The following is a 27585-nucleotide window of genomic DNA, read 5'->3' as shown; positions in this document are numbered from 1 at the left end:
TAGATAACATAAAACACCTGGAACCACACCTAACACAACGTGAGAGTCCCAACAAACCAACTGGTTCACACTATTCAAAATGTTATTCTATATTGAGTATTGAAAGTAGCAACATTGCGAAGCTGAGAGTTACTCTTCTGGTCAAGGACGGGTATTCGTCTTCTGTACCGGTAAGTTGGTCTGTAAATAACAAAATATGATTACATATATTCATATAAATATGCATATATTTGTGTTAAAACATGTGAAACAACTGTCTCTTTATTATCGTAAAGCCAGAAAGTGATTTTTTTCGAGGGGGGATTGAACACTACAAGGATGTATATCGTTGACCTTGCTATGTTGAAACCATAGTTTTTATCTTGTTTCCTTTCAAGTGTCATTAATATTGTACGGGCTAGCCTTCATTCTTACAATGAGTCTGCATTCCTACCCGGTTTCTTGGACTGTACATTAAATGTACAGTAAATACACGTGTATTTACTAAATGCAGATGAACCTTTAATTAGGTTATGTGGTTATGCGTGAAAATAACAAAACGACTAAGGTCTGTGGGGCTTTTTTAGCTAATCCCGAGGAAGTTTTCCAATCACTAAATAACTCAGTATTTAAGTTCAGACTCCATAAAAATGTGATCGCTATGTCAAATAGTTCCTTATCTGTTGAGCAACTGATTTAATCTTTCCAGCTAATAAGACTATATGTATAATAGAACATGTGTTGCGAAACAGTTTCCGAAACTATTTGATCATTATCTGATAAACTCTTAAAAGTACCAAGGGTTTGAATGCAGGATAATGACAACTAAGTGTAATGTCCCTCATTAGAAAGTGCTTTCCACAATCTGCTGGTCATTGTTGCACTTGGTGAGATATGACGTAGTGGGAAGAGGCCGCTGAAGGTCTATAGATAACCAGAAAACATGTTATTAACCTACAAAGTAATTGATCATTAGTTTCAGCCGTGTTACCAAATCTGATTCCCCTCCACTATTGGCCGGAGACAGTCATTCTTCGGACCTCAACAAACGTTTCTAGAACCCAATAGTTCCAATTTTTCGTTTGTTTAGTTCCCTGTCAAACCGCTCCTCTCATGACTGCATATCGAGGTAAATATTAGTTGAACATACTCAACATATCCGAACTACTTCAATCGATGAATATTCACAACCTCACCAACTGATTTGCAGTCTTCCCCTGTTTCCCTACGTCCGACCTTGGCATTTTTCAATCGATTGTCACAATATATATAAGATCCAAGTTGAAAAAGTCAAACAACCTTTCTAGATCTTAATAGTTGAGATCTAGATCTATGCTGAGGTTCTGTCAGACATCAATTCATCAGGGTTAATAATAAATTAAGTAATAAATGCGTTCAGGAGCCTCATTTTCTATAGTCAGTGTAGGCTATGCGATAGATTGGTGTACAAGAGTAAGTATGCTTACCAGTTTATCACCATCTTTCCTAGTTCATACGTGGTGCTCATTGTGATAATGCATGGATAAATACTCACTGTTATCCATTCCTGAAGTTTGTTCAATGTTATCAGATATAGCTGTTTTATTACATTGACGAGAACAGTAACTAATATCGATAGTTCCCGAATTCCTGTAAGTGACTTGTACAAAACATTTTCCCATAATTCATGTTCCTAAATTACTATCATCATGAAACGGTATACGTTTTTAAATAGTGAATCTTATCACTACCATCCCGAATCGTAGAGTTAATTAATAGGTAGGTGTTTGTAGCTCACGACACATTTTGTGATCCTTATTTAACAACCATATCTATCTGCATGAAATGCAAATTATTTTAACATCTCTATGTTCCTAAAAATATTTATTGTTCGGTCGAATAAATACACTTATGTAATATTCCATATTAATATATGCAAATTACTAGAGTAGAACTCTTTTAAAGGCTATATAAAACCTTTCTGACCTAAATTAAAGATTTCTGGAATCATCGTTGGTCTGTTGTTACAATCAGTCAGTGACTACATATTCGATTAAAACTTCATTAGTTTCTTGTGGTGAAAGTTGTTTTCAGCGCGGCTTATTCCTATTCATGAGATAAACAGCGCCAAGTTTAAAGAAGACAATCTATTTATATTTTTGTTTACAAACACATTTTGAAAATTTTATTCTCAACCTTCATGTAGGGCTGTCGAAAATGTCACACAATCCCGCTCCTACTCCAGTTACAATTGAAAATTCTGCTTTAGATTCTGTTGAAGCGGCTAAAGCTAAACAGAATTCTTTACGTGAACGTTTAGCCGCAAGACGTCAACTTTTAGCTTCCGTTACTCATTCTACTAAAACTTCGTCTTCCTCTGCCTTACTTACAAATAATAGCAGCACTGGATTTGGTTCAATTAACAGACCTTTTAATGTTAACCAGCCAACTGTTTCTGTTATCGAAAATGCATTGAAAAGGAAACTCAGTGATAATAATATAACGAGTGTGTCATCTGATACACTTTCAGTCTATTCTCAATCGAATATAACTTCTTTATCAGGATTGTTGAATCCATCCTCTAATAACTGTGATCATATTGGAAAATGTTCATGTGACAAATCGCAAAATGCATCTAATGTCGATGCGAAACAATCAGATCACAGTTATAATTTACTTGATAAATCATGTAAGTGATTTAATTTCCTCATTATGAGTTTGCCTACTGCAAATAAGTATAACTCTTAATGTCAGTAGAGTAGGAACAACATTAGTGATAAAATAATAAATACAAGTTTATTTGTGTCATGGATGTTGTCTGGTCGCTTGTAATTCGAAACATCTTTATTAATTATTTGGAAAGGGAGATTCATTTTGTTGTACCATGTTTACAGGATGACAGATATAAACTTACACTTTTTGTACTTAACAAGAAATTGAGAGATAAAATGAACAGAATGCAGTGTGGGTTAGAAGAAAGCTAAGAGCATCCGTGTAGTTGTGACTCGAATTTATAAAGGTATTGAATGTTGGTAGGTACAAACTACCTGGTTGAAGTCCACCAAACTATCATGAGTGATGGTTAGCGTTATTGGGTGATATGACTGATAATCGTTTGCAATGTCATGGATGCATCCGCATTTTATCTCCCATTAGGTGTATGCAATGTCAAGCCACTCAGACTAGTGGCCTCGTTACAGCTAGATCGATAGATCATCTTTAGACATCATCTTTAGTCTATCATCTTTAGACAAACATGACATTTGTGACTACCACTCAGTCTAAGCTATTAACTTGTATTTGACTATGAGCTTTACCATTCCTAACTTTGAAAAGTATACGCTATCTCCAGACCTCAAATCGCTCGTAACATCTGAATTTTATGCCCAAATCTTTACACCGCCCTAATGATACCTAAAAAAGTACTAGTGTAAACGAGCGATCAATATTGTTTTTACTTTGACTAGTTAAATGTCACTTGCAGGGAATAACAACCTCATCAACTAGCTTAGTATAATCTAAGCATGGAACATTTATTTTGTTCATAATAATCTAGGCCTATTAAGTTTTTACTCAGCTATTCTTACTAAAGAAAATACGGTCACTTGGTATCACTGATCACATGATTCTGATACATTTTTATGATTCATAATTTCCACTATTTCACATATCAAGTTTTATCAACATCCTGTGATAAAATAATCTTAACTTAATCTTCGACAGTTTTTACTCTTTTTTCCTATTTTTTCAACCAACTATACTCTCTGTGTTTATCTTAAACAATTATTCGGTAAATTGGATCAGCTGATGTCGAAAAATCAACCCCTAAACAGTCAAGGTAAGTTATACAACTGCCATACTTAACTGGCAAAGATTTTCTTCAAGAACGTATTTTATTTAAAGACTATCAACAACTGGAAGTAATGTATGTTCCACCCACTCTAATTAAGGTAGCTGGGCATCGTCATCGGATTCCACATTGGAGTTTTGGCTCAACAATGTTCGGTAGAAATAAAATGTTAGCTCTATGCATTGTGCGAACCCAATGTTGGCTAACGATATACGATAACAACACGCTGAATCGTACTTGTTCCACAAGTACTATAAAATAAAATAATAAAAGACCTTTTACTGTTTCTACAGAAGTTACGTTAATGGAACTTATTCGTATGCATAACTTTCTTACTGATTCTATAATAGCTGAGAGGAAATGACGGTAAAAGACAAGGTAACCAATGAAAGAGAGGTTAAAGTCATTACTTGAAATATGAACAATGGATCTGTAATGAAATTTCGTTGCGCGAATATAAGAATTTCAATCATTAAATCTAAAGTGCAGGATTTTAATAACACCTGTAAAAGACTAATAAACTAGTTTACAAATTTGTCTGTGTTTCACGAAATCTCATACTCTACTTGAATTTGATAAATATTACAGTTCAAAGTAGAATATTTAAAAGTCCAGGATTATGCGTACTGACTAGATTTATGCCATACGTTTCACTAGCCGTACATTCAAAATAAGTAAGACCTCTTTGTTGGCTTGAATACTGTAGTTTTCTAATATGAGCTACCAGTCTGCATATAAATGTTAGCGATCCACGTGTGACCTTAAAATTGAAACACTTTTTCTGCCCTTTTAATGACAACTTGCATATATTGCAAATGGGTGATTTTCACAGTATGCTAATGTAAGTCATTCATTTCTCTGTATTAGTTAATATTTATCTTCCTATGAAATTTTTAACTGGTCATTGGAATATTCTTCTAGTGTACTTTCTTTATTCCATGCTATTTATTAACAAATAAATTTTTTGGTCACGAATTGACACCAGTTGGAGAACCATTGAAAATCTGGTAGCATTCAATAACTGTTTCATTATAGTTTAGAAGTTTGTGATGACAACCATTTTCAAAATGTTTAGGGCGTTTAGCGATGTCGTGCACAACCAAAAGTCTCATAGGAGTGTACTTCATTGACTCCGTCATCGAAATCACAACCTCTAAGTCTTGTAGTGATTGTATGACACTTGACCAGATTTTTCGGAATCTGACTTTAATCATAGTTGAGTAAATCGACAGTTTTTCCTTGTATATGCAATTAATAAACACCCATTATGTTATATGGTTAAACTCAGAGTAACAGTTACTATTCATACATGCATGTATCTATATATATCATCTCACTGTGTTATGTTCTTGATTAATTAAATCACGTGTAACATTATCAAATTGTATTGTAAAACTTGATTTCTTTCATAACAGTATTCAACAATTGAAAACATCAGAAGCAATACCTATAGACTGTGAACAAAAACCCAATTTTTCTAATATCAAAAGACAATGTGAAAATAATGAATCAATATCCGATAGAAATAAACGTCTAATTAATGATAAATGTAATCATCATCAATATACTATAAAAGAGACTAATCATGAAATAGAATTTGATTTAGAAAATCTGTTAGGTGCTGAAACAACACGTGAAAAAGAAAGTAAACGAATACGTGAAGAAGTTATGGAATTATTAAATAGACAATCGACCAAAGTAATTTTGTATTAAGTTAATTTTTATGTATTTTACATTATTATTATTTTGCACTTGTAACGTGGCATCAGTCCATAAAGTCACTAACTTCTGGTTTGACCCATGTCGATAGATCCAGACTACTTGATCGGGGTCAGCGCACCCATTGTAACCAGTGCTTGGAGACTCTGGATGATAGCTCAGAATTGATCACAGTGGCGTAGGTGTATATACTCTTTGTCTTCCCTTAAACCGTGAGATTAAAATTGCTTTATACCTTTCAGTGTACGAAATAGGTTTTCCTCTCTGTATCATATCCTTTTATGAAATCTCGTTTTACTACCACTAAGGTAGCAGCTTCTATGGATTTGGTGTTCATTTTGTTGTGCTAATGAGGTATGGCAACTTGGACCGATGAATATATGTACTTGATCCTACGTTGTAGCCGACTGAATGGGAGATTAATTGATGTTTATAGAAAATTTTAATCTCTTCTTTATGAATGTATATTGTTTATCTGGGTAGTATTATTATGTTCTGAGATTCAGTTCATCTACAAGACAGTAGCTTTGTTTAGATATTCCAATCATTTGTTTTGCTCTTTTGATGGGGTAAACATTTTAATTAATTCACCCGTTTTAAATTTGTTTAAACTGGATAGTTATGATTACTGATTGTATGTACTCAAGGCCCATTATAAGAAGAGTTAAAAATTACCGTGATGTTAAATAGTGAACATTTCAAACAAAAATACTACTATTCTTGCCATATTTTCGTGTTTATCTATCCTCTGAAAAAAAACGAGAGACAAATGTATTCAAATTCAAGTACTCTATGCTTGATCGGTCAGAAAAGAGTTATTGTAGATCAACTTATGGAAGATACTGACTTAAAAATATTTACAATATCTGCCATTGAATAATTACGATGTGATCGATTAACAGAGGCATCATCAATATAGAGCCTGAAATAGATGTTCGTTGGCCTAGATTACCATACCTAATTAGTACGACAACGTAAAAGTAACAAAAGACATCAAAATAATGTAGGAATTATGGAAGAAAACACTAAACCGTCGGAATATGGAGAAGATAGGATGGAAAATTAATCATGAAGGGAAATCGGTATTCAGCATCAAGGAGAAGATGAATAGTGAATGCGTCTACGCCACTGCAAACTATTCTCAGCTATATCACCCAAATTCTCTAACTACTGATCTCTGCAAAGAATTGAGCGTTTGTCACTGTGTATAAGAATCAAAAAGTATTTCAATTTAGCTATTCGTAGTCAAATACGGACAGCTGGTTTGAACTCATAGTTGAATGCTGCTCACTTCGAAATGAATAAAGAGGGATTCGAAATTATAAACCAATATTTGGAAGTTTAGTGCTTCAATTGATAGAGTATTGTTCTCAAGAACATCGGAATTGTAAACCTAAATATGGTTCGGCGTTTAAAATTTTCTACTTTCGGCCACTGAGTTTCAGGTTAGAATTCCACACATGTACTTCAATTTAACCAACCGTGTAGTATCACTCTCCCTTACACTTAGAATGTAGCTGAAAGTCATTTATACAGATCTGTACTTAGAAAAGTGAGTTAGTGATAATAACAATAATAATAACTTCAGGGATATAGTACATTAAATTATAATATATCAATGAACTCAATATACCTCTACTTCTGACAGTGATCAAAGCTAAAATCACTCAAACTAATACAGTAAAGTAGTTCAAAATTGTTTGGTGTATGTGAAAAAATGCAACTTTGCTGACTGATGTCTTATAAATATCCCTTTAAAAATGAACTCTTCGTGGGCAAAATTCTACGTAATTTTGTCTGTTTTGAAACTGTAGTTGGGTATATAGATCGATACTCTACTTTTTTTTTATTAAATATGTATATTACTTAATTTTATACTGTTTTTGCTACGACAGAGAATTACAAGGTTTTTCGTCTACGATCCTACACTAGACACTCGGTCATTCTATACTAAATAATACGTAATTAAAGATTTATGATCAAACACTAGATTGGTCCCTCAATCAATAGACCGAGAACATCACATGATACGCTCTCATTCAACCGATCTATAACCAAAGTGTGCAGTGTCATAGACAAAGTGTTGGACAAATATAGATTAAAATGCACGGATCTATCTGTTTGCTCTTAATCAATCATTTCTCATCTTTACGGGACACATCAATTTTGTAGTTGTAACTCAACCTTTGTCCCTGTTTAACGTCATAATATGTATACTTCCCATGTGTAACGGCTTTCTGGAATGATATATATGTAAAATATATCTTTTTTTTATACCTTGAAATATTCTTTACAGGAAAGATTCCTAACCGAACGTTTCCGAACTCAAGGAGGTATGTCTTTATGTATATTTAAACCAAATTCATCTATTTAATTCACTAAATACATAATAAAAGCATGTTAATTAGTTAGTTTATTTGACTAAAAAATGATATCACTATATAGTTGAAATGAGACAATACTTTTTTAATCCTGAGTTATTGGACTAATTGTAATGTACTTGCTACAGACGTTAAGTAGTTTGTTGATTAGATCTTGTGAATAGTCGGTTGGTATGAACTGTTCTGTAATAAGAACAATTTATTACGATAGAAATGCCCAGTCCTTCAACCGATATCACTTCATTATGTTGGTGAGATACTCAAAGAAGAACTATCTAATTCTAATCTCTAGCACTTAACTTACTGGTTTCATATGTTTTATCCGTTACATATTGATCTTATTTGAGACACCATTGAAAGCCAAAGAGGATTGGACAGCTGTTTCGCCCCAATATGGGGCTCCTCAGCACTGCACACATGTGACCCCAACAGAGACCGAATTCATGACCTTCAGGTCTCGTGACCAACGCCTAGTCTTTAAAACCATGGGGCCAACTGTCCTGCGCTTCTTGGTTTTCATTAACACGTCAATCTGTGACCAGTACATTTTGCAAATTAAATCAATCTCGACAAAATCTTTTTTACTAAACTCTATTGATTTTACTATTTTCTATACCATTATACAGAATGGGTGCTTCTTAGTGAATCCCTTTACAGTTTATAAGATTCACAAATGTAACTACAGAGAATTTCGGGATCTTCCTAGAATTCTTCGATAAGGTCTTCAGAAGTCAGGATATAAATGCGGACATTTCGTCCAATCAGCATATGCCATGAAAATGTTTGGTAGATGGACAGATTGTCACACTGACTGGTTGACCTCTTACTCTGGTGCTTAATTTAGCATGCTTCCAGAGGTCAAATGTTACTGATAAGTCTATAAATTCTGTGTTTCTGTGCATCAATGAGCCTTAGAGTTTTGTTCTACTAATGCTCCTTTTTTACCGTTCGGAGCTTGAGTGTGGGAGAATTCTAGCAAACTAGAAACCAGCTATGAAGTGAGTATCAAGCGTTCGAATTAGTAGCAGACCTGTCAAGATATTTATTACCTAGAATCCTCGAATCTCTACCGAGTACTACATAGAATCTTTAGGAAACTAATTACTTGAATAGTTGTCTACTATAACCCTTTTCCTTCCTTGAAATTCCAGTTGTTGTGATCTGATATCATCTGTCTTATTCCTGACATGGTGTGATCCTATCGGTCACCAATTTCCTCTTTAAACTTCTCTTAGTCACTAGTGAATATACCTCAGTTGTTATAGACAGAATGTCCACTGCTGAAGAGTTCCAAGAAAGAGGAATCAAATTAAATCACTTTTAGGAAATGATTTTCAGTGATCACATAATTTTAAAAAAGCGACTGGTAAATACAAACCACTGAATAGTCATCGTGTTCCAGTTTTGGGAATTTGGTGGGTAGCTTGTTCATCAAATTGATTACATATTATTTTTGATTCATTTATTAATATTGTTTTTTAAAATTATCATTTACCAAGATATATATGTATTAATTTTAGGCAGTCAAGTACAACAGTTTTGTTCTTATGGTACCCGTACTGAATGTTCAAAAGTTAAAGCACGAACCGGTGATAAGAAACGGTGTACTAAGCTTCATTTCCGTAAAATTATACATCCACATACGGATGGTAAGTACATATGTTATATTTATGTATAAGGGCTGCCAAACTAAAATGTAGAATCATTTCATGAGGTCACTGTTGGTTTCAGCTATTCTGTTTAATGCCAACTTCCTACTTTGGGTTCTTGTAATTATCATGATTAATGATTGGAGACGTTGTATGACATTACTAAGAATTGATCACAGTGACATAGATGTATTCACTCTTTACTTTCATTTATATCTTCAGTTCTAGTATTCATTCACGTATACCCCCTCATTTCAATTTCTCAAACTATGTTTTTTATAACATGACTAATCTTGTTATCGTATTAATGTAGTATACCTTGAGAGTGAAAAAAATATTTTAAACCATCCGTTACATCACCTACTATAATAAAAATTTATACACATGAGACATACAGTTCTAATAGAACAGAAATTAAAAAAAAACAGACTAGGAATGTTACGTAACTCAAAATATATAAGGCTAACTATTTAACTGACATATACACAACTGTGTCACTGCGATCAATTTTTCATGAAGTCGCCCAACGTATCTAATCATTGTATATGACCATAGTGCAGTTACCTCTCCTTCCAACTAGGATGTTATTGGTTTCCGACAATTATGAGTCCATGATTTCACCTTAAATTTTTTGTAACACAGTCCAAAACTAACTAAACGAATTTGTAAGTTCACTTTATGCCTTATTTTTCTAATTTCAGAATCTCTTGGAGACTGTTCATTCTTGAATACTTGTTTTCATGTTGACACGTGTAAAGTAAGTATAAAGTAGTATACCATGATGTTTACTTGTTTTCTGCTTTTAGTCAATAAGTTATAAGTTTAAACCCGCCTCATCTTCGTTTTGGCTAACTAATCAGTAGTAGTATTCCTAACCCTTTCACAATTAGAATGACTTAAAGCTGAGTGCATAAACGTGTACAGGACAATTGTGATACATAGTCAAATAGTTTTGAATAAATTTGTAAAAACCCCATTGTCTGTTGTTAATTGCTCAGTTCAACTATGTCTCCATATTTATCGTTCCCATCAATGTTTGCTAAGATATACATATGAAGCAGTCAATATCATCAGCACTGCTAACCGCAACACTGTTACTACAAAATCGAAGAAAAATGTGTCATGAATCTTCACACTGTTTTTTCTCTAATAAAGTAGGAATATTATCTAATTCATTTATATTGGTTGTTGAAATCTTCCCATCAATGTTTAGGACTGCTATTAATCAATCGCTTCAAGCATATGTGCTTCCTGTGCGGATAACCTTGATATTGTCATTAACTCACAAGCGCTACAAGTAGATATGAATAGTAGCTGACAGTGGAATCTATGATGAGCGTCTCGTCCTATTTAGGAGTCGTCAGCTGAATGTGCCTGCATCCCAGAGTGGATTTTCACTTCGGGACGTGTTGGTGTTTGAAGCAAATAGTACTGAGTTCGAGTCACGGAGTGAACATCAACTCTGGGATGCAGGTACATCCATCTGATGAGTCCCAAATAGGAAGAAACGTGCGTCCTAAATTCCATTGCTAGTCACCATTCATCTCTGCTTACAATTTATATGACCTTGTTCTCTCAAATAAATGGTAATTGTGACATGTAAGGACGTCTACCACAACTTTTTTTTCCAGTCCACTTCCTCCTGTTGAATCTTGGTGTTAAGTAATTGGTTGCAGGATTTCAAGGTCATCCTTGTCTTTTCATAAACAGATTTGTTCTATCAAAATTTTGACTACATCTGTAAGCGTTATGGCTCTTCTGAAAGTCCCATCCTCTCTCTCACTCATTTATGAACTACTGAGGTTAGAGTGTTGTAGTGTATATTAGTTTTTCGATCTATCTAGTTCACGTAGATCCCGTTTCGTAAGATAAAAATCTAACCAGTCATTCGTTCTTCGGAAGTACCTTGAACTATTCTAAAACATGACAAATACATATGCAATTCTCTTTAAACAACAGTCGATTATACCTTAGATGTGCATATGTAATATCAATTATTAGAAAATAAATTATATTTACATTAATTATAAACATATCACAATTAAAATCTGATATAAAAGACCCCATGGCAAGTGGAAGAAAGAAGTAAGTTTAATTAATTAAGAGTGAAGAAAAAAACATAAAGTGATGATTTTATTAAAAATTTCAGAAGATCTTAACAGACGAACGAATCGAATAAATTTCCTATGTGTATACACATAGTTTAATATCCTATGTGTGTGTGTATTTGTGTATGGGACAGAGGTTGCAGGAGTACAGAGACAGTTCTTTTCAATTTATATGATCCATGATCTCACGTTGTCGGCAGAAATGCAGTTCAACTAAATTGTATTTATTGTGTTTTCCAATCTGTTCCACCATGATTCATATTGGAAAAAATGACTAAATTAAAACCTGAATATTTTCTCTAGATTCATTATTATAGTTTATTATTTAACCAGTAATATACACTGAATAAATTAATTGGTCAAAATTTGCTCTCAGCTCTTAAGTCACCCTCTTTCAGTCTCATCTTTCTTTAACCGACATAGCAGGACTTATAGGTAGGTGCCTAGTGTTCGAATCAATCTATGATTTGATTCGGTTGTCACAATTTACAGTCTAAACTATTAGCACATCAAAGTACCTCTTACAATCGGGATTGAGTTAATAAAAAAAAGTCCAGTGTAACATTGAATATTAACAGTTCGACTACTGTGAAATTTGATTGATATCCAATTAATGAAGATTTGGTTGAATGTGAATGTTTATAATTAGTTTTCTCCATTTGGAATCTGTGTTGTGATAGTTGGTGTCCGAAATATGACACTGATACACGAAGTGCTACACACTAACCCCCCCTAACTGACTCCTTGAGCGAAAACATAAGAGTGGACGAGAAAGTTTTCGAACTACCGAATAAAATGCACATATACTCATATATATATATATATATATATATATATATATACCCAATAGAAAATCAACCCATTTCTTAGCCAATGATATGCACTTGTCCTTCAAATTGCTTCTGATTGGCTTATCATATCAATCTGCTACTTCCATCGTTAACTTATATATGTCTAGAGGAGATAAACAACACATCGTAGCGCTTTTACATTGTGTCTAACCCTTATGCAAATTTATTTTTGTCTTAACAATTGAAAGTCTGATGAACAAATGTATGCCGTTTTTAATCGTATCATTTTAATAATTACTTTTATCTACGTGTTATTTTTATGTGCGCATGACTACTTGTGTGTATCTGCATGAGCATTATTCGACTATATAAACTCAGAAAGTAATTTATACAGGGATTCAACTAATGAGTTGAACCCACACGCAAATCTACACACTATACAAGTGATCACTATATCAATTTGTGGAGCATCACTATTGATCGTCACATCAATCCATTCATCACACTCCATACAATACGTAGGATTCTCACTTCGCACTATTGTTTGCTCTCCATACACTTGATCTTTTCAATAAATTCGTCTTAAATGTATACATACCTTTCTAAAACATTTCGTATCCAATAAATCTGTTACAAAACAGAATAAGTCTAAGGATATATATACGAAATGTAACGTGAATTCAGTATTTGAGATTATAAATAAACAGTTGCAAATGAGGTGGAGCTTGTAACTAACACACTGCATCAATTCTCCTAATTCCCTCATAAGTTACCCTACTCATTATTATTGATTTTTGTAATTTTCTTTGTTATTTTAGTATGTTCATTATACAATAGATTATACAGATAGTGTTAATCAACAATTGGATGGTGGTGTTGCTAATCGGAATGTGTTAAATAATAATAAAAATCGTCAAACTGATAATAGTTCTACAACAAATATAGTTTCGTCTTCGTCATCATCAGTATCATCGTCACAAATCAACACATCTTCAATAAATTCAATTGATGACGGTGTTAGAGGTGGTGGTGGTGCTGTGAAAGACAATGGAACATCACTAATTTTGTATCCACCTCAGGTAATGTTCGACATATATATATGTATATATATATATATATATATATCATTTATTTATTTAAGACATAACTATTGGTATAAAGATACACCATACACAACAAGAAAATGTGGTTGTGAAGAGGTAGAGGAAGGAGGGTGAGTATAATAAATAAAAAAATAATAAACGAATAAAAACTAGTGAATGAGAGTAGCAAATAATGGTGGAACCAGTTCAGTTGAGAAAAATATACAACCAGAAAGAATTCTTTCAGTTCAAGAAGCTACTCTTACTTTTACAAACAAAGTAGAAGAAAGTTACAACTGAGCCATCTCTGGTTATGTCTCAAGCCACTGTGTTGAACTATCTTTTGGATCTCAGCCAGGAAGTAGTGAAAAACCAACAGATAAAAGTCCTGTATAGCTTTCTTTCGTACCCCGGCACCGTGTCATAAACCACCTATCCACTTTTTCCAACCAGTTCAGGAGTTGGCAAATAATGTACAAGATGGAATTCACTGGTACGACATTCGTAGTATGTGTTCAAGCCACCAAACTCGGTGTTTCGAGGTGGTGACACCAGTTGAATTATCGTCATTGACGAACGTCTCTATTACTAACATGGCGTTGATATTGAATATCAGCAATCTTCCGGAAACAATCATCGAGTATAAAGAGTTATCTAATGTGCTCAACTCAGAGAGGCTAAGTTTCACAATCATAAAGCAAAACTACTCTCACCGATGCGTTGTTGATCCGACCTTTACAGCCATATTTACATGACGAAGGGACCAAAGATGGCCCAGATTGGCATAAGCTTCTCTGGCTTTCCCTATACATATCGATTTCTTCAGTCACGCCACCACCAGGGCTTAAACCGAGTTAGTGGATACGGAGGATCTACCTAGAGTAATTAAAAACCCTGATTCCGAACCAATCGTACACATAGCCTCCAGGATCCTGAGATGAAAGTGGTGTATGAACCTATTCTTCGCCTATATAGCCTCTGCCAGGGAAGTCCTACTCACTGCCTTCTCGTGGCATTACTGTTGTTTACGAAATTGAGAGGACGAAAAGCGAATGTCCGGCGCTTTAACCGGGTTGGTGGACAAGGCGAGTCCACCTAGGGGAGTTGGAAAACCCTGATTCCAAACCAACGGTGCACATGGGCTCCAGGATCCTGATGGAACGAATGGCGTATGAACCTATTGTTGGTCACCGGCTACCATGGGACTGCATCTCCTCACGATGCTCTACTGCCTTGCGGATCAGACCTTTAGGTCAAAGGCTCGGGGTGTGGTCCCCTAAGAAAACCACCTGCTTCAGTATCACAGCCCTTAAGCAAATCGAATGAGATTTGTGAGGCGCATATTTATCTGGTGCTTTTTTGTACCAATATTTATGTGTTTAAATAAATAAATTCTTTGCCGTCGGCTACTATAGGACCGTATCTCCTAGCTTCGTCTCACTGCCTTGTTGATTAGGCCTCTAGGTTAAAGGCTCGGGGGCTAGTCTTCTAAAAAAAAACACCTGATTCGATCTGGGAGTTCATGGAGTATCCTAATCCACACGCAACTATAAAGAGAGTTATGAATGTGTGTACGTATGTATCGCTCTGTCCATCAAGTCGATGAACTTGGCTCATAAATATTTATTTTACAAAATATGAATTCTTATTTCCTGTAAAATCCTCACAATTTGTGACAACACATTTGCCTCACCCATGTTTTCACTGACCAAAACATTCCTAAAAGTCTTTCATAGTTATGTTCTTCATCTGCTTCGCGGTTTCATTTTTTATCACTCCCACAATATCTCAGTGCTACACCCATATGAGTCACAATGTATAGTCTGTACAGTTCAAGTTGCCATACCCTATTCGCACAGAGAGATGAAATTGTCAGGCCAAATTTCAGAATATTAGAGCTAGTAACAGTAATAGGAAAGATTAGACACCAAAGATACGACTCAAAAAGAAAGTATGAACTAGTAAAATAAAGTTATGAGGAATTTAGAATTTGAGGGAAAACAAAGAATGGATGCACAAACAACATTGGAAACGATTTTGAATCATGTCGTTCAAAATGTGTAACCATTGATTACGATAATCACAAGAACTCCAACCAGGTAGTCTATACCTATCAACATGACTAATTTCAATTCACAGTGACTTCATGGACTGATGCCGTGTTTCGGTTTGGTTTTCAGTCTGTAAACAAAAGGGACTCACGGGGACTATATCTGGTGGTAAGTAGAAAGGGTAATCTGGCGTGACGATCGAATTATCTGCCAGGAACTCGTTCATTGCAGGCTTTATAAGTTCATCCTCGAAATAACACGGCTGCATCCATCAATATCTAAAAACTCTGGTCTTATCGGATCCTACAGACACTTGTGAACCTTTACTTAAAGATCAGTTGTTATGTGCTCTTCAAGAAGAAATGCATAGTGGACAACATCCTGAATTTTGCACAATCATTAGGCAGGCAATATATATTTATCGTTTAGTCATTAATTTTCAAAGTATGTCAAGTGGGCAATACTTCTAACCACAACTATTAATCATAGGATCAATATCCAAGTTATTTTGCTCAGTCTATTAAAGTGTTCATATTGGTTTTTAACTCACATTATTAAATATCCCAATAAATTAATCACAACTTGGCCGCGATAGCCTCATTGAATTCAATAAGTATTTAGAGTTTGGTATATTTTACGGAAAGGTGTTTGACTCCTCAGTAGCTAAATTAGTTGTTTATGTATTAGTAAGTTGTGGGTTTCGAGCTCTGTCTCGTCAAACGCAGTTTAAAGAACGGAATCGTATTGTGGTGTGTGTTACTGATGTCGACAGATATAAGTAGTTTGTATCACCAATCGAAAGTGGAATACTTGGAGGCAGAAGGTTGGGAAGATCGAGGAGAAGAGAACGAGAACAGAAAATGATTGGTATGGAAATGACGGAACATTAAAGTCTAAGACAATTGATGGACATTTTGCAAACGAAGTACTTACTGTATGGTTTTCAGGTTTTGCTGAGATTCTGTAATTGTGTATTTAAATACAGCTGGTTGTCCCCACCCGCGTTCTCGTTTACTGAAGTATCACTACATAAGCAATGTAGGTTAAAACCATTTACATAAACTACTTGGTAAATGACTTACTATGCATGTGTTTTTCTCGGGGCAATGGAATTACTGGAAACCACTGATGTCACTTAATAATAATGTGTTCCCACAGACTAAGAAGTATTAATACGATGGTGAAATTGAAAACGAAGTATCGCGTAATGTATGTTAAAGGAACTTGTTCTATTAGTGTCCGTCCAACGTTTCAGCTAAAGAAGAGCATTTCTTGGATAAATACATAACTATTTATCCTCCTTTCATAACTGTCTACTACTGAGGAGGCAATTGTTATAACTGCTGGTAGAGCGCTCCAGAATGCATATACTCTTGAAAGAGTGATAACTTACTTGATACACAATACTGCGAATAAGATTACTGATTTTCAAGTATTTGCTATCACTTTTCCAGTGGATTAACTGTGATATACGACTGATAAATATGTCAATCCTTGGAAAATTTGCTGTGATTATGGCTGATCCACCATGGGATATACACATGGAACTGCCGTATGGAACAATGTCAGACGATGAGATGAGACGATTAGATATACCTTGTTTACAAGATGATGGGTATATATTCCTATGGGTAACAGGAAGGTTAGTGAATATTTTTCTCATTTAAATTACAACTGATAAGCTCGATTTTAATGTACACTAGCGGATGTTTTATTCTATGCCAGGAGATCGTTCGTTCAGATATTTAAGTTACACTCTTCGGGTTGTGTGTTTAAAACATATTTTTCAGATTGGATAGTTCCATAAAATTAAGTAATGTATGAATCTACTTCGAATGTTACCTATTTTGAAAGGTGAACCAATCGTTACATATACCCATCACTCTACTTATCTTGACGTATAATGCTAATTAGCATAGTAGATTAAAACAACGTTCATAACGGTCAAATCAAAGCGTAAGACTAGTTCATGGAATCACTAATTGTTGGCTTATACTTTATCAAGATATGTGTACTTCCTGTGATTGGAGTTCACACGAGCAATTGTATGATCTACATAACTTTCGTCTATTCATGCTTTATACATATTGCTACTGCGATGTATAGCATCTTAAACTGTCATATTTCTTAATAGAAAATCTGACACCTTTCTCAACTTTTGCTTGAAAACTCTGTAACTTAGACGATCGCCTTCTAGTTAACTTTTTATCTCAAATCACACAGAGCTATGGAACTTGGTCGAGAATGCTTACGGTTATGGGGTTACGAACGCGTGGATGAGGTTATATGGGTTAAAACTAACCAATTGCAACGTTTAATTCGTACAGGACGTACAGGACACTGGTTAAATCATGGCAAAGAACATTGTCTAGTTGGTGTAAAGGGCAACCCAAAAGTAAGTTGAAAATAATTCTTATCAGTTACTCTTTATTCTATAAGAATGACCACTACTGGTCGGCGTCAACACTCAGACTAGCAATAGGGAGTGAAGTAGTTCAGTAGGTCAACCACTTGTCTTGGAAGTCTCATCATTCCTGGTGGGTTGGCATCTGATAAACTTTCGGCACGGATTCGGTAAGTTCGATTGGTTTTTGCTAATTTACATCACTGCGCAACAGTACCTCTCTGTTCTATATCACGACAGCCAAATGTGACCTTTAAGAATTGAGGATATTCATAGACCATTAGTATTTGATCATAGATCCGTTTAAAGCACTACTCTCATATGTTGGAACCACCGAGTGAGCAGTGGTTAAGCCAGACATAGGACATTAGGTAAAAATCACAAATCGACTGAGGTGGCTGGGGCGTGTATTACGTATGCCTAATCACCGCATACTTCGACACGTGATATTTGGTATTGTGGTAGGTTAGGAGAAATCAAGGGCGGGCGGACTAGAACATATCTGTCCATTAGTGCATTGACTGTTAACTGCAGATCACCTATTTGGGGTCCGCATAGTCATCGCAACCGACCGTTAGAGATAATGAGTGACATGTATTGGAATCGGTCGCAGATGCATCCACTATTTGTCTGCCCTTAGATACTGAGTTTCTATTTTGTCTTATGCATTTTATACACAAATGGGTTCTTCTTGAATCATATGTCTATGATTGATCTTATCTATTACTACCGTTACCATTTCTACTATTCTCCCGTTTGTGTTGATAATTTCGTCTCGCTGCATGAACCAATTCACATGTGTACTAGGTTTGTGTTACGTGTAACTAACCGTTTATTTTTGGGGACGATTTTAATTATATTCTTATGCTGACATTTGTATCTTAAGGGTGTAAATCGAGGTCTCGATTGTGATATAATTGTCTCTGAAGTTCGTGAAACTAGTCATAAACCTGATGAAATCTACGGTATTATTGAACGATTATCTCCTGGTACACGCAAGCTCGAATTATTCGGACGTCCTCATAACTTACAGCCTAACTGGTAAGAATTTAAACATTTAATCAGTATATTAACTAAAGTCATCGAGAAAAGCATATATAATAGTTTTATTCTTTGAAACCAGAGAATTAAACTGTGTCAAACATGCAATATTAGGAGTAAATCCTGTTCATTTTATATACATGTATATCCTAATTTACATTCATACTAGAAACACAAATCAAAGTAGTTTTTATTGAGTTATCTAGTAATACTTTCACTCGCATGAAGAAGTACTTGTTAAACACCACGATCTAGTTCGCACAATATATGTGATCTTTCAGTAGTTTATGTAGTAGCTAATAGCATATTAAACAAATCAGGCGTAGTATGTTATTTCAAGGTAGGAGAGTTTTAATTGGAATACCATCTACCTAACAATTGGTCTAGTACGATTCATTTTAGACAAAAGATCTACACAACTTCGATTTTGTTCTTGTTGTCAGTCACTAGTGAACCAATTCAAATCACATAGACAGTAGTTTATTGTTCCTTCCAAGTTTTTATAAGTGGACATATAGAAATTCTGAGTTAGCAGAAAGTGGTAGTACAACCAGTGAGGTACTATAATTGACTAGTCACTCACTAGCGACTAGTATCATATCTACCTAGCCATTCATTCAGCTTTAACTGGATTGTACTGATCAGGTTGCTATGTGAATAATGGTGTGAGTAAATTATCATCGTGTTCATTATATTTGGATGCTAAGTGGTTGGAGGAGCTAGGTTTCGTCTTGACTTGCACTCGTCAGCAAGGCGTACGTGCAGTCTCGAGGAACTGGCGCTCCACCAGAGATTCAGACCCTCATCGTCCACCCTGATGCTCTAGAACATTACTACCTGGATAACTCAGCGGTAAGATTCTAGAATGTAAAGCTGGGTGAAGCAAGTTTCAATCAAACAGGAAGTATCAGTTACTTCAAGATTGCAGACAAGTCATACGGATCAGCGCTAATTAATGCGAGACTTGAGTTCAGGACTTTTTCTTAGCACTTAACTAAGGAATTGGAATGTGGAAACTGCATACTGTTTCCTAAATTTGTGAACCTAAAATGGATGTAGTGTGCTCAGTTCAAGTGTTTTCAGAGTAAACGATAAAACTACCCGCTCCTTAATTTTTACTATCTACTCATTACTTAATAAATGGTCCTCGAAAAGATTCACAGTGCTATTACATACTGTTAATGTGTTTTGCACTTTTTTTTAATTATTTAAAAAAAAATACCACAGGATCACACTTGGAAATCAACTGGACGGAACTTATTTGGTTGATCCAGCAGTTGTTGAACGATTTAAAAAACATTATCCAAATGGTTTGGATATAAAAGTCAAATAAAAACCAGACTGTCATGTATTCATCCTGATTTATACATACATATGTACACTCTATTTATAAACTCACTGTAAATATTGTAAAAATATAAAGAATATTACTGTAAAGAAGTTTTCTAATACAAAGAATGTCATTTGTTCAAACTACCGTTTTGTTTAGTTGAGTAACTGTATTTCAATGTAAAGAATCTAATTCACTAGTTGTAATAACTGTGTTTAAACCATTTTGTATCCACGGCATATTTAGTAAATCTTTTGTAGATGGACGTTGTTTTGGATCATAATGCGTACAAGCTTTATAGATTGCTTCCATTTCAGCACTAGGCGGATTAGTTTCATTCTTGTTAAGAAAATGGGAGATAAACAGGAGAAAAGGAATGACAAAAAATTTCAGCAAAAATGAGTGTAAACTCCAGTAGGATATAAAAATTTACAGTATAACTGAAATAAACGATACATTTATACACATATATGTATACATATAATCGGTAACTGAGTGTGAAAAGCTCACACAATCCTACTAGCTGTTAATATAGACAGCTGAATACTCTTTCGTTAAATGTGATTCAAAAATAATGGTAGTAGTAAAGATTAAGCGTAGACAATGTGATTCAAGAAGACTCATTATTTAACGAGAGACAAAGGAGCAAGTATTTGCACCGTTGCTACCGGTTTTAAACCATGTCACCCGACGTATCCAGCCATTAATAACGATAACCGTGCAGACAGAAACTAGGTAGTCTGCATCTGCCTACACTTCTAATTAAGGTTAAATGAAAAATCTAACGTACCCAGTACATTTGGAAAGAGATAAAAAAAAGAGTACACCTAACGGTAACATGAATTTTATACCTGTCAGGAGGACTAAATCGGATTTATGTGAAACGACTCTGTGGTGTTTGATCGTACTACATTGAAGTTTAATATACGTCCGGATAAGAAATATTAAGATTTGATCTCAATATCAATCGACTATCTATCTTCAATATTTCAAAAAGTTACTAACTGCATACTTTTAATAGTTATATATGAACCCCCCCAAATGGTACAGCCGAGAGTGGGGAGAGTCCGCTCTCCCTCTCCAAATGCTCTCACATGGCCAGCGAATATATAGCCTCTGCCAGGGAAGTCCTACTCACTGCCTTCTCGTGGCATTACTGTTGTTTACGAAATTGAGAGGACGAAAAGCGAATGTCCGGCGCTTTAACCGGGTTGGTGGACAAGGCGAGTCCACCTAGGGGAGTTGGAAAACCCTGATTCCAAACCAACGGTGCACATGGGCTCCAGGATCCTGATGGAACGAATGGCGTATGAACCTATTGTTGGTCACCGGCTACCATGGGACTGCATCTCCTCACGAGGCTCCACTGCATTGTGGATCAGATCTTTCGGTCAAAGGCTCCGGTTGTGGTCCCCTAAGAAAACCACCTGCTTCAGTTCGAGCACCTGGGCAGTATCACAGCCCTTAAGCAAATCGAATGAGATTTGTGAGGCGCATATTTATCTGGTGCTTCCTTGTACCAATATTTATGTGTTTAAATAAATAAATATATGAACCTGCGAAGTTTTCTGTACAGAAGTAATTAAAACTTCGAACCTAATTCCAATGAACGGCCACTCTCCAACCACGTACCATTCGCTCGTATATTGAATGAGACGTGAAAATTGGTTTATCAAACCATGCGAAATTGATTATACTAAACAGACCTATGAAAAAATCTAGCTGATTTAAAAAAAATCAGTTAGAACCCTTTTATTCAAATGTGGACTGATAATTGGAATAGTATTAAGGTATGTTTAGTTATATTATAATCCACTATCATTCATTGTTTAACAGTAAATAGCGTAGAATTTCTAGCTGAGGTGTACGATGAACTCAAGAGCTGGGAAAACTTAAACTGATTATCGCCAGTTGTTGGATAGTTATGAGTAGCATATAGTGGATAGTTTCTTGCAAAAACAGTAAAAGAATTACAGAAGTTTGGTGTGTTGTGTGTGGAAAACCTGCAGAAAGTGGATGAAGTTAATTCACTTTATTTCGTTTGTTTTAAGTATCCCCCTTAAGCACTAAGCTTGCGAATAAGATGTAGTTCCATGTTTAGTTCACAACAATTGTTTCGGCCAAATGATAAAAATGTCCATGGATAAATTACATAACACATATGAACGAAATAAGCGGAAACTCATGACGTGATTGAGCCTCCAGATAAAAAATAAAGGATCCAAAATAGTATTAGTATTAACAGAAAATATAATTAGAAAAAAGTCAGAGTGGAATAACATTTAAACTCAAATGAAAGATTACTATTGTTTCACAGACAAGAATTACGTAGCGCCAGATACGACTCAGTCTAACACTCAACTTCATAGACTAGTGCCATGTTTTGATTTGATCAAAGCAGTTTTGGTGGCCATAGTGCAAGACAAATATTATCCAAAGACATAAGTGCTCAAGCAGTAAAAGATCACAAGTTTTGCTGAATCGATTATCGACACAACAAAGCCAGTAATAATAAAAGTCAAGCTAGTTACTTTAAGCAGAAATTTAACAAAAACATTTCCACAAAGAACAAAAGCAATATTGATTTTTCCTTTCTTTGAGACAGACGTTTTGCTTCCAAATAAGCTTTACAATGAGATGATTGTCTATTTAGACTTTTCGATAGATATCACTCTGATTTCATACACACTTTTTCGTATGGGTTGTGAAGATCGTTGAAGTTTGCTGAAATCATGAACCGATCTAAGTTAGACTACCAGTGAAAACCTGGAAGCACTAAGTGGCCGTTTCGTGCACAACACCATACTGAAAATTATCATGTAATCACTAGTGACTAGTTCCAGGAAGGAATTCCCGTAGTTTTAATGAGCCGTGACCAATGGAGCTAATCCGTGTCGAGTGCGAGGCAGTTACTCGACGAAGACAATGGAAGATGGTCGCAACATAAAGTCCATTGATTGGGGTTAGACATTATTACTTCTGGATGTAGGTTCAGTGGTCTAGAGGTTAAGCGTTTGCGTGCGAGACCGAAGGTCCTGTGTTGGGTTCCCGAGTGCGGGATCGTGGACATGCACTGTTGAAAATTCCCATGCTGGGGCAAAAAAATCGCTCAATGCTTGCAGGTTTTTAGTAGTGATCTAACTTAGATCAGTTCATGATTTCAATATCACATGGACGGTTAGAGCATAATCAGATTACCATCATATTTTAACAAAATATATTTTGTACGGAATTGGAAGGCAGACAATAACTCGTCCAATAATTTTCATCACTGGTCGACAAACAGAATGTAATAAAGACTATCAGAACAAGCTCCTCAGGTGTTTGAACTATCCCAAGTGTAAAGCATATGCAGTTTTTTTAGATTTTTATATCAAATTGGACTACAATAACTAATGCCTGTAATTACTATTTTACTATTTTATCTACTTTATAGTCACCCTGTGACTAATCGCATCAAATGGTTGCTGATGGATTAAAGCTAATTTCGTTCTAAAATATATACAAAAAGCAGACAAATGAGGTGAATTTGCGTAAACAAGATGGGTTAACTAAAACAATGTAACATTTCCAACCTGGATCACGTATAGAAAGTGAGAGAGCTGAACCACATAAGTCGTGGAGTAAATTGTTCGCGTTTTTATTGGTCAAGTCCATACGGTGTGGAATGTAAAAAAGAGATTAATGAGTTGGAAAAACAATCAAGCTAACTAGTAACAAAGTAATTATTAACATAACTGTTTACAAAAAACCTCACACATGATCAAGTGGAATTTTAAATTTTACAAGAGCATCTTGCATAAACAGCTTATGGGGCCAACATATGGGTAATTTCATTACTCGACAACTTACAGGTAGGATTCCTATACAATTTCACATGATTTTGCAGATGGAAAACAGTGGAGATAGATCCCAGTCGACAAATTGTGGCATTTGTACTAATTGACGATTACTTGGTACATGATTGCACGCTGATTACGAATCATGAATACAATACGTTCATTTGTGTTTATTTAGCTTTACCTGTCTTAAATACTTTTAATTATCATACATATTTATCAGTTTTTATCTCTTAAATCATATGCTTTGGAACGTAATTTCCTCAACTAAAGAGTACCAACATATTTAGAAGAAAAGAACTTACATGGTGAAGTTGGGGGAAATCCAGCTGAAGCATTTTCTTCAGAAATATAAGAGAAGGGGGACATCCTGTATATGGCGGTTGACCGGTGAACATTTCGTACAAAATAAGACCTAAACTGTATATATCTGAGGACCACGAGTATCCAGTAAAATCCTGTGCCAATAACTCCGGGCTGTACCATGCTACTGGATGACTATATGATTCATCACCTGACGACTCATGCAACCTCCAACCACGCCATGCAACATAAAGGAAGGGTAGATCGTTTCGCGCCACGGTACTCCAGGATGGTGGTAGCTGAGCCATACTTCCTAAGCCGCATAGGACCACACTTACTTTATGAGACTTTGAGTTAGGATCTAACGTTTTTTTAAAAAGTAAATGTTTCGAACATAAACCTCGATGAAGTAAACCACTGTTATGCAATTGATCAAGGCACAATACTACCCGTCCCACAATGGCGCATGCCAGTTTTTCGCCCAAACCACCTCCTTTCTTACGTAGAATATCATGCACAGAGCCATAATCACTGAGAGGATAATGCAATGTCAGTGAAGTTTTGTCCAAACAAACACTGGAAGGGAGACTCAAGTAAGTGTGGTCCACTGGTGAGTCAGATGACGTAGGATGGTTCTCTATGTGAGTGGACGACAAATTACGGATCATATTCAAAAAATCAAAAAGTGTTGAAAGACTAAATCTATCACAAACATCTAACTGGATTTCTTTTGACCACAATTGTGACTTATGGTCGGTGTGATGCTGGACTGCAGATTGTATGTCAGCATGCCACGAACTGACTACGTTTTCGCTTGACGTGTTATCTAGGGACGAAGATCTATTTTAGGGTAAAGAGATTTTAAAAATAACTTACATGAAAGCCTCGTCGCATATCATAGCAAGTATATTTCAGACTTCAACAGGTTTATGTCTAATCTATGAGTTGTCTTTCTTTAGAGTAGCGAAAATTTGATTTTTATTTTGGAGTTGAAAAGTACAGTGTTTCTGATTCAATTTATACGAAAACGAAGAAGTAATCCAGGAAACAAATATGCGAAGCAGAATACAGATCCCGAATTCTGAGGCAGATGAGTCTCAGAACCCGCAAACCTCACAGTATGCACTTACATTGAGTACTATGTACAATCAACAATGGTGAGCGATCCGGACGTGAGTGAGAAGCAACCAGGAGATAGAAAATATCTTAAACTTAACAGTCTCAAGGTCGATGAGTGTCCTTCAGATTTAAAGCAGTCAAAAAATTGAAAGGATTGAGTAAGTCTGGGTTGTATCGCTGCCCCGGACTATTCTTCATGGTACCATTTTTCAGGAAACAGATTTAAAAACCTTCTGATAAGGACAAAAGATTGTAACATACTTAATACCACTGACTTCTGAATGCTAATCACAAAATAGAACAAAGTTTTGTTCCAGCACTGTCACGCTCATCCAGCAACTTCTCAAATAATTTCCCTACAGTCCTTTATGGGAACCAAAATACGGAATAGAAAATAAGTGACTCTAGTAGTATATCCGTGTTATGCTGTGGTTGATTTTTAAGTTCTGTATATTTGGTTTGATTGTATGCACCATGAATCACTGAGAACACTCCAGTTAGTTCATTCGATCGTTCGTCTGCTCGTGTGCCTCATTCTTACTCATTTTTCGCGTGCTGGAATAGTATTCCTGATAACATCATAGGTCAGCTATTTTAATATTGCTAATCTATTTTGCTGGTTTATCACTGTTGGATCGGAGGAATACGCATGGTGTACGATTATCTTACTACTTTTGAAGTTAGGAGCGCACGGAGCCCAAACTTAGTAATTTTGTTTTTCTGGTCATCCTGGATTTTAGACACAGCTACATGGGAACGCGCCAACTTTTCACCTGATAAGGTAATTATGTCTGTAAGAAAATGTTTATTGAAAATTAGAAATTCAAAAAATTTTCCTTCGTCATCTCCTCTGCAAGTGATTGGTGTTTTTGTGTTCAGGCAAAACGTTAGTGATGAAGCTCACTAATCTATAAACGCCTATCATATCGAGTAATCAATCTAGTTAACATAAGTCACGAGTGGACATTTTATCACATCCTGACTTGAGCGAATACAGTTGCATTCTAAATTTCATCAGAATCAGCCCGTTAGAATACAATTCTATACACAGACAGGAAGGTCCTGTGTGGCATATGACACAACACAAATAGAACTTAATAACTTATATAGCATGCGACTGTTGAGTCGTTTTGGCCTTTCTGATGACTATATTCTTCTTACAGAGAATTGTTACCCTCAGCACGTATTCCTTTTATACTCATGCCTCTGTGATTCTACGCTTGTGCACATGTACTTTTGAGCATGTTTGCAGACTTATTCCTTTTTCCAATGCACGTTTTCCTGTTGTACTGCTCACTGCCTATTTCGGGTTATAATACTGTCTTCGATGATTAGTATTTTAACATACACTGAAAAGCCTTCCTCCATGTCGTACTCTCGACCATCTGTAAGTGGATAATGTCGCCTATAGCGCTTTTGGGGTACCTACCGGTTGTTTAAAGAAGAGTAAGGCAAGAAGTCAGCGAAATGATCCCGCAGAAAAAACTGGCCAAAAAGCTTTAGCCAGAAAAGCAATTTAAATCGTTAAAACTCTGAACTGGAAGTTAAAGTATATTTATTTAGAAGAATTATGGCACACCGTGGTAAAGTCGAGATCTTCGAAAGTCAGGAGGCCAATGCTTCTTCTAACAAACAGAACAACAATGAATAAAGGCACAGTGAATGTCAAGACAATATGGGAGGCTAGAACGACCATTCAAATGGCTGAGGAAATGTGGAGATACAACTTGACGATTCCAGGGATATGGGAAACTCATCAAACCTAAGTTTGATAGAAAATATTACATTTGGAAGTGGTACTGTGATACTCGAGTCAAATGCTTCGCACACACGAGGTTTTGCACTGATGATATCCAAAATATCAGGATAAGCGTTCATAAGATGGAGATGTCATGGGTCCACGATCATCAGAACACTCTTCACAACAAAGAAGGAGGAGATTTAAATGGATGTCATCCAG

At 35.6% G+C, this 27585-nt stretch overlaps 2 protein-coding genes across 2 annotated transcripts; one reads left to right on the top strand and one right to left on the bottom strand.

Moving 5' to 3' along the window:
- Positions 1–141: 141 nt before the first annotated feature.
- Positions 142–20367, top strand: Smp_146300 (hypothetical protein; the record flags this gene model as incomplete). The annotated part of the gene is made up of 12 exons (XM_018797685.1): positions 142–170; positions 2165–2647; positions 3763–3796; positions 5224–5506; positions 7824–7860; positions 9429–9557; positions 10259–10314; positions 13275–13535; positions 17044–17231; positions 17813–17984; positions 18880–19034; positions 20262–20367. The coding sequence occupies exons 2-12, from the start codon at positions 2176–2178 to the stop codon at positions 20365–20367; spliced, it is 1893 nt and encodes a 630-aa protein (XP_018652703.1). The 5' UTR covers positions 142–170; positions 2165–2175.
- Positions 20368–20538: 171 nt separating this feature from the next.
- Smp_146290 (protein kinase) lies at positions 20539–25405 on the bottom strand (the record flags this gene model as incomplete). The annotated part of the gene is made up of 3 exons (XM_018797684.1): positions 20539–20703; positions 24509–25346; positions 25383–25405. The coding sequence occupies 3 exons, from the start codon at positions 25403–25405 to the stop codon at positions 20539–20541; spliced, it is 1026 nt and encodes a 341-aa protein (XP_018652702.1).
- Positions 25406–27585: the final 2180 nt, after the last annotated feature.

This window comes from Schistosoma mansoni, chromosome 5 (assembly GCF_000237925.1).
Source record: "Schistosoma mansoni strain Puerto Rico chromosome 5, complete genome".
Classification (NCBI taxonomy): Eukaryota; Metazoa; Platyhelminthes; class Trematoda; order Strigeidida; family Schistosomatidae; genus Schistosoma; species Schistosoma mansoni.
The sequence above is the reverse complement of the archived record's forward strand: the minus strand, read 5'-3'. Positions and strand labels throughout refer to the sequence as shown.